The 8616-nt window shown below is 50.8% G+C and overlaps 1 protein-coding gene across 1 annotated transcript; it reads right to left on the bottom strand.

The window, feature by feature from the left end:
- Positions 1-451: 451 nt before the first annotated feature.
- On the bottom strand, positions 452-4347 carry LOC133914104 (AP2-like ethylene-responsive transcription factor CRL5). The gene is made up of 9 exons (XM_062357260.1): positions 3718-4347; positions 2968-3508; positions 2768-2850; positions 2601-2609; positions 2385-2473; positions 2226-2299; positions 2080-2130; positions 1910-1986; positions 452-1397 (listed from the first exon to the last, which is right to left on the bottom strand). Exons 1-9 carry the CDS (start codon positions 4067-4069, stop codon positions 763-765), a joined length of 1911 nt encoding a protein of 636 aa, XP_062213244.1. The 5' UTR covers positions 4070-4347; the 3' UTR covers positions 452-762.
- Between the last annotated feature and the right edge of the window lie 4269 nt (positions 4348-8616).

Here is an 8616-nt window from a genome sequence, read left to right as displayed (position 1 = left end):
TTTTATTTTATTTTTTCTAAAATTTTAGCACATTATGAGATCATTTTTCTTATATGATGGAATTTTAAATACTCTTACCTCTAAATAATTAACTTACAAGTTTAGTTGCTCGGTATTTATCTTTTCTTGGATCTTTGCAAATTATATTCTTTAAAATACTAAGACACATGAATTAATCTTAAATGTATAGTTTAACTATCATAGGTGTGTCTCGATTTTCTTTTGTTAAATTTTTTTATTGATTAAGACATTATGGATTTAGAAAAATTATTGAGACACCTATTATCCACTCTAATCTTCTATGCCGATCCTATTATCATTTGCACGAAGAATTGCAGTGCAATCGAATAAATACAGTCGCATAGAAGAATTGGAGGCAAGACACAGGAACACGGAGCAAGGCAGTCTGATAAGTCAACTTGGCAAACTAAACTTAGCATATTTTCCTTGTTGAAGTTAGGAGATCAACAGTTGAACACTAACCGTCCTACACCAGATTAGTGTGGCTACTGTAGGAGATCCATGCCTGCTGTTGCTAGCCTCAGTATTACAAAAAGAAACCTCCTCTCGCAACGCAAACGGAGCAGGAGGAATCAGAAGAGGCCAAGCATGCATGGCTAGCTATTCCTCACCAGCTAATTGAACCACTACTACTACTGAACCTTACCCAGCTACTGAAATGCCCTGATTGAACAAAGTGAAGAGTAGTTTTTGCCTATCAACCCCATCTAGCGCCATGGTTGTGCTAAGAGACTATGCAGTTCATGCGTCGGTCCACGCGGCGAACATTGGCAGGTGTGCGATGGACACGCCGGGCCTCGCTGACACCGGCGATGGGGAGACCCAGGATCCCAGCGGCAGCGGGCAGGCCAGCTTCGACGCCGCGGGCTTGGCGAAGAGCATGGCTAGGCCGCCGCCCCGGTCCGGGCTCTGCTCCCGGGAGTTGCTCACGCTCGTGGCCAGGGAAGACGCGTTCGACATGTGCGCGCTGGCATTGCCACGCGCGTTCCCAGCGTCCACGGACACGATGTCGTGCAGCACCGAGAAGGCCTCGCTCGACAGGAGATCCTGATGGTGGCCGTGCTCGTTGCCGCACGGTGTGGCGGTCCTCGCAGAACCTGGCAGCGCCGCAGCCGCCTGGATCTTCCAGTCGGCTGCATTGCCGGCCTGCACCAGGGCTACCGCAGCGTTGGCGACGGCGTCGCTCTCAGAGACCGCGGCGGCTGTGCTGTCTTCGCCGTCCGTCTTGCGCCGGACTTGCTCGCCGGGGAGGAGCGTGTTGCTCTCCATGATCTTGTCGACGTCGTACCTCGTGATGTCGAAGTTGGTGACGGCGTTGAGGCCGCGGAACTTGATCGCAGCGACGTCGTACGCCTCGGCCGCCTCCTCCTGCGTGGCTGCACAAAAATAGCCAATCTTAGCAGCTGCTTAGAACATAAACACCTGACAGCAATCCGAACAGTCGAAATGAGCTTTCAGAGCGGTCAAACTGCAACAAGCAAAGCGCGAAAGCGACGACGCGATCGAGCATGCAAACGCAACCCAACCCAACCGGGCGAAGGCAGCCTTATGAAAAGAGACCGAAACGAATACGCGAACTGGGGCCGGCAATGCATGCGCAAAAGCGCAACCAAAAGCATGCAAGAAACGGCAGAGGAAACATTCTTTGGGGAGGGCCAAGGCAGAGCAGAGCAGAGGCATCATTGAGCTCGCTCAGTTTTCGATCATTGTGACTGGACAACCTGCGTCCTTAAACCGTGACAAACCTCTGCGACCTTATTTCGCTGCGACAACATCGGCTAGCCCGGTAGCAGTCACATTGGCGATCATGATGCATGATAGGAGCATGCAGGATAAGCATGGAAGCATGAGAGTGCCAAGAATACGGGGGGAAGAATAGGACACGTACTGAATGTGCCCAGGTAGAGGTCCTTGTTGCCGGAGACGCGACCGATGCGCGCCTGCCACCGCCCGTGCTGGTGATGCCTGCGGCAAATGCTATCATATTTTCAGTAAATTTTTACACGCACTTACTCGTGTATGCGGCATTGATCCAACCATGAGGGGCACTGCACAGACCTGGTCACTCCTCGGTAAATCGAAGCACCACGCGAGAAACCGCTGCTTTTCCTGCAGAGAATGGCGATCGACATGAGTATTTGTTCCATCAAATCCGCATCAAACAAAGACCCCCAAGCATCAGATCAGCATTCAGGCGAGAGTACCTTCTCAGGTGAGCCACGTACTCCTGCCGGGTCATGTTCTTCATCTCCTCCAGCTCCTCCTGGTAGTCCTCCAGCTGCACCCGTGCAAATAGCAAGAACATCACTACATGGTGATCACACATCATCACATTCAAGTAGTCATTGTGTTTTGTTAATCACCGGGAAGTTGATGTGCGTGGACGGTCCCCAGTACTTGAGCGCCGCCAAGTCATACGCCCTCGCGGCCTTCTCCTCCATGTCATACCCACCTAGCCAACCACAACACAAAGAAACAAAATCTGAAACCTCTTGATCTCAACAACACCTGGACCATGTGCCTACACAAAATTACAGATCCTAGCTACTAGAAATTAAATATGAAGTGCAGGTACTTACCGAGATAAACTGCAGAGGCAGTACGTCCCAGAGTTAACCAATCCCCAGGGGTGAAGGTTCAGAGAAACGGGAGAGCGATTCATTAGGCACTAGGACTGAGGTGGTTTAGTAGTAGTAGGGGACTCAGGAGAGTGTTGGTGTAGGCTGCCATGGCGGCACGCACGTACCTTGTCGGCCTTTCCTGGTCTGGCCCTCCTTCCTGCAGCTGTTGTCCCAGAGGTGCGCCTCATACCTCCCCGTCCACCTATGCCTGCTTTTACACGGTGGAAACCACGCGACTAGTGAGTGACTCGGGCATGATGCCGGCTGGTGCTGGTGGGATGATAACAACGGCGACCGTGTACGGAGGGGTGGGGGTATGGGGTACCTGGTGACGCCGCGGTACTGCGACGTGCGCTGGCCGAAGGTATCGATGGACTTGCGGTGGACGGTGGGCTGCTTCTGCCCGCCGCCGCCGCCGCCGCTGCCGCGCTTCTTGCTGCCGTCCATGGCGATGTACTCGGTGACGGCGTCGGCGTGGGGGTGGACGCAGCTGGACTGGGACCCGGAGCCGGAGCTCATGGACAGCGCGAGCGGGTGCGGGTGGCCCGGCCCAGGCATGATGGGTCCCCCGCCGGTGCCGTTGACGTCGTAGCTGGCTCCGCCGCGGGCGGAGAACCAGCTAGCCGCCATCGCCGCGGCGGACTGCTCGTCCACCAGCGGCGCGTGACCGTACACATCGTGCGCGCCCGCGCCGGGGATCACGGCGCACTGCAGCGGCTGCAGGAAGCCGCCGTGGTCCGGGGCGTGCCCGTGGTGGTGGCCGTGGCCGCCGTAGTAGAAGCTGGAGTTGTCCAAGCTCAGCGCCATCGCGGGGCCCGCGCCCAAGAAGTCCTCCAGCTTCGGCGATGCCGACGACACCACCACCCCTGATCATGAGTCAAAAACCGCTCAAAACCGGCCAAGAAATATACACAAACATGCGTAGCTACTAGCTAGAAACAAACCAATAAAACCAAGAACGCAACTGTAGCAAGTACGATCGAGCTAGTACGCTGAGCTCTGAAGATCTCACTGCCTACTACCACTTCGAAGTAAGAAGCAATGCCATTAATGGCGCCATAAGCTAATAGCTTACCGTGGAGTTGTTCTTGCTCGCTTCTCCGGAGGGCCTCCATTATGCAGAGGGAGCCATCCGACTTGAGCGGCATGGAGGAGAGCCCAGGAAAGAACCCCCCGCCATTGGCGCCCGCCGTGGCGACACTATCTTGGCCGCCGAGGGAGTAGCAGAAGGGCGCGGGCGATGAGGTGACGGGAGGGAAGAAGAGGCCTCCGTGGTGCTGCTGCACCTGCACGCCGTTGGAGCCGTCCGCCGCGTCCATGGGCGCCATGTGAGGCGACAGGGAGAAACCCAGCCAGCTGCCACCGGCCGCCGCGTCGCTTCCGCCGGTGCTGCAGCTGCTGATGTTCTGGTTGTTGTTGCTGGTCATTTTGTAGTGAGGCCGGCAGGAGAGGAGGTGGAGGACGACGAGGTGGTGGTGGTTGGGAGAAGAGACGACGAGAGATCAATCATTGGGGAGTACATGTCGCAATGATGCCACCACTCTCCATGGCTAGCTGCGCGCGTTTGAAGGGGGAGGGCTTTGGTTTGTGTGTGTTGCCTACGCGCGAGGTGGGGAGATATAAGCTAAGCTCTGGCTGCATGTGTGCGTGTGAGGGAGTGGAGGAAGAAGAGCGATCGATGCGGTGAGGATAGGAGAATGTGTCTGAGGGTAGCTTTAAAGCGAGCAAAAAGAATAATTTCGCTCTTGCAATTGACCCACACGTATGCCCGCAAGACAGAAGAGGGAGGAAAAAAATCTTTTTCCCCCGAAGCTGGAGAGCAATATCTTTGTAACATTCTCTCTTTAGCTTTGGGATCTGTGTTGTGAACATACTAGGTGTCACACTATGTTAGGCTGAGTGTGTTAATTTTAGATAATGATTTTGAAGTGTACCATTTGATGGACATGTGAATGAAGTTTGTGATGTGCATGTGTTCCCGATAAACTTAAGAATATAGGGATTATCTAGGTTCATATCTCTTTAAGTATAACGACCTACATCATATGTATTTTGTTCTCAATGTTTATAAACTCGTTACATGTAAGTTTTCTTGATTCTTCCTTCTTTATCTCCTTATAAATCGGGCACTCCTCTCTTTATATACTAGAGAGAAGAGACCTTATAAGTGGGTCATTTCCTGATAACTCCCGAGGGTTAGTTTCTGATAATGATTTTGGAGTATGCTGGACAGCGGGTGCGTGAACAATATTTTAGGAATTTATGTGTGCGCGTACGATGGACTCAGAGACATATGAAGTTATACAGTTTCAGACATCCTGGAGCATAACAGCCCTACATCCTGTATGTTGTGTTATGAAGGATCTCAATAGATTACATAGGTAGTTCTAGCTAGTTGTCAGACTTGATCTGTCCTTCCTCTACAAACAGTGTCATCATCCCAATATATAGTTGGAAGGAAGAGAATTTACATGTAAGTCCAAACAGAAGACTCTGCTCATCCTAATATCTAACTCAAGCCATCATTACGGAGGACTAGACGTGTCCACTTGCTCGAATGGCTCAGTATATCTCATCGTCGTGCGCCGCTGTGCTGGTCTATAAAGTCTCACTCCGCAGCATTTAATGCTACGGGATGGGACAATACCCCTCTGTGCTGTCCCCTTCCACTTGCTTGATCGGCCTGCTGACAATGTTTCATCCGTCGTGCGGCGTCACATCGATCTGCAAAAGTCCCACACCGCAACAGTTAATGCTATGAGACAGGACAATATCCCTCTATGCCGTTCATGGCTTTGTCCACTGTTGTTGGCGCCTGGAGAATGGAAACACTTAAGTGGATGTCAATAAATGCGATTAGACAAGTTGTGTCAGATCTGGCCCTACGACCAGTGAGGTCAGTCCCGGGTTTATGCGATGGCGCCGGGAGACTGGTCGCGTATGCCTTATACTGGTGGCGGGAATCATACCCTGGTCGCACGACCAACCAATTTTAGAAAATATACGCCTCTGACCATTATATCCATCGCGAGACTGGTTTGCCAAGGTACCCCTTTACTCAATACACTGACAGTAGCCCCCGAGCTTCCTCATGACCGTGGTTCGGCCTAGTCACACCACTTGGGCCCTGGGCAGACGTAGTCTGCATAGGGAGTGGTCATTGACGTCGTCAATCCTTAGAGTGCAACTCAGAACTTCGCGTCACATGGGGAGGTTTAAATGTCCCGAGAGGGAAAAAGAGGGTACGAGAGAGACATTGATTGCCATTCGTGTTTCGAGCAGTTTGAAGGCCACGCTTGTTAGGGTGCCGCTGTGGTTTAAAAGAGGAGTGCTTGATGGCCTATTGAACCACTCACTCGCCTTCCTTATGACACTCAAGACTTTAGTGCCTAGAGTCTATTCACCTCTATATCATCCTGTGTTTTGCTCCATAGTGTCTGCAGGTTCTAAGGCTATGACGTATTCCCCTTCTTCATCGACGTATAGGTCAATGATCTCAGACGGCTAGGCAGGGGTAGAGTCAGCTCCGGCTCTGGATCCGCTCGCCATGGTGCTTTCGAAGGCAGTAGTTGTCGCGGGTATGCTTGCGAGGTTGAAGCCGGCGACCATTGAGCTCACGCCCTTCCAAAGAAGGCTGCCCCCAACCAGTCCATCTCAATCTCTCGCCCGGGTGGATCGCTCGACCGAGGTCATCGTTATCTTCGATGACGAGGAGGGGGTCAATTGGGACCTTCTGGAGAAGGAGATCAATGAAGAGAAAGAGTCGTAGATGAAGAGGAAGAGAGGTCTGCAGGGTGTGTCGGTGCCGGTCAGCAGCCCCAGCAGGGTCTTTGCGTCGGCCACCTTCCCTGGACCTTATGCCGGTCGTTGTCGGATCCTCTGAGTGATGAGCTACCACTCCAAGGAGGAGTATAAGAGGTTTCATTACTCATTCAAGGGCAAATAGAGGTAAGAGTTAAGCAGACCTTTTCTATCAACTTTGCGTTAGCTGCTTGAGTTAGGGAGAATAGGGCAGGCATGTAATAGGATAGTTAGTGCGATCGGATGTAACTAGTCGGCCTGTAACCTAACCTTTCTATGAATGTAAAAGCGTAGGGGTTGGACGCCTGTTCTTGTTCTATTCCGCACGCTAATCAGGTTCTTGGTGCGTGGAACAAGATACGGCTTGACAAGTCTGTCGGGGTCGAGTAGCGCTCGGCCCTAGTGAGGACTTGAGGCCCTGTGGTCGTTGTCTCCAGCCTCCTGGTCGTTTGGCATCTTGGTCACTAAGTTCCATAGTGGCCATTGAGTGTGGTCACGTGTTTTGGTCGGAGAATCAATATGTCGGGAGCCTTGTGGTTTGGTTGTGAAGTCCTGCAAAACAGAGAGTCTATTTTTTTTTAATTTAAGAACTTACAAACTGTATTCCATGCTCATCCAGAAGGTCCTACAAAATAGAAAGATAAGCCCTTCTTCGAGCAACCCTACACATAGAACCTGCACAATAAGACAATGTTCTAGGAGTTTTGTAATTCACGGTCGTGCTTCATGACTAGCTTGACTGCGCTAAGTTAGGTGATGGCGACCACTTTGTAGGGTCCCTTATATTTTAGGGATAGTTTATTTCGACCGGCCTTATTCTGAATTTGCCTTAACATGAGGTCGCCTATGACCAGTGTTTGCTTCCGCACCTTTTGGTCGTGGTAACGTCTGAGGCTCTGATGATAATGAGCAGCTTGAATTAGAGCGCGATCGCGAAACTCTTCGATCAAGTTTATGTCAACCTCCCGTGGTGCCACCTGGTCGTTATCTGAGTAATTGGTGACTCGGGGTGACTCAAGAGTGACTTCAGATGGGAACATTGCTTCGGCGCCAAAAACCAGGAAAAAAGATGTTTCGACTGTGACCCGGCTTGGGGTTGTTCGCAACGATCAGAGTACTGTGGCGAGTTTGACCACCCAGCGTCTCGAATAGCTTTTAAGCCGGTCGAAGACTAGAGTTTTGATCTCTTACAGTATCATCCCATTCACCCTTTTGACCTATCTGTTGCTTTATCAGTGAGCAATAGATGCATAACAAACCTTGGTCCCGATCTCTTCGCAATAGTCTCAAAAAGCACTACTGGCGAACAGAGTTTTGTTATCCGTGATTATGCGGTTTCGACTACCAAACCGCACTACCAACCCTCATATGAACTTAATTGTTGTTGTGGTGGTGATCCACATAGTGAATTTGTCGATTGCCACGAACAGGAACTCAAAACCGCCCGGGGCTTTAGGGAACGGTCCCATGATATCGAGTCCTGAGACAGTGAGAGGCCAAGAGAATGGTATGTTTTGCAGTGCCTCGGCTGGTAGATTGGTATTTCAGCTGTGGTACTGACACGACTTGCACCGTTTCACCAGCTCGTAAGCATCTGGAGGGCAATGGGCTAATAGAATCCTTACGAGAACTCTTTTTCGACCAGGGTGCGGTCTGAACCGTGGCTACCACATATGCCTCCATGGATATTAGAGAGCATTGTGCTCTCCTCTTCCTGAGTGATGTATTTTAGTAAAAGGTTATTGCTCTCTCGGTGGTAGAGGCGTCCCTCTACCAGAAAGTATTTGCGGGCTTACCGCGAGACCTTTTCTGCTGATGCATCATCGTCAGGAACTGCTCGATTCTGATGTTAGTCCAATATCTAATCCATTCAGGTCATATCTGTAGCATCTAGGCCCCTAGGTAAGTGGTAAGTGTTTCGGTGATTAATGACAACCATATTACTGTGACTAACAATTTGTTTTGAAGGGAATCAAAAATTCACTATACAATAACATTTGGGTAATCTTGGTCCCTAAAGTGCTTATATGGACAATCAAAGGACATATGCTTTAAGACTAAGGATCTTCTAGTTCTAAGTGTCACAAAGGAGATGGAGGATACTTAGAGTAGTATAGGTCTTCTTTTCTTTTAGTCTTTTGACCGTACTATAAAGGGGGGCTAAAAGTAGTAG

This window comes from Phragmites australis, chromosome 4 (assembly GCF_958298935.1).
Source record: "Phragmites australis chromosome 4, lpPhrAust1.1, whole genome shotgun sequence".
NCBI classification, from domain to species: Eukaryota; Viridiplantae; Streptophyta; class Magnoliopsida; order Poales; family Poaceae; genus Phragmites; species Phragmites australis.
The sequence above is the reverse complement of the archived record's forward strand: the minus strand, read 5'-3'. Positions and strand labels throughout refer to the sequence as shown.

What these genes read in the sequence shown, in the direction of transcription:
- LOC133914104 (XM_062357260.1), bottom strand. Translation starts at nt 4,069, where the DNA reads ATGACCAGCAACAACAACCAGAACATCAGCAGCTGCAGCACCGGCGGA. An exon ending in CGAGCAAGAACAACTCCACG is followed by an intron (nt 3,509 to 3,717) that starts GTAAGCTATTAG and finishes ACTCATGATCAG; the next exon opens with GGGTGGTGGTGTCGTCGGCA. An exon ending in ATTTACCGAGGAGTGACCAG is followed by an intron (nt 1,987 to 2,079) that starts GTCTGTGCAGTG and finishes CATTTGCCGCAG; the next exon opens with GCATCACCAGCACGGGCGGT.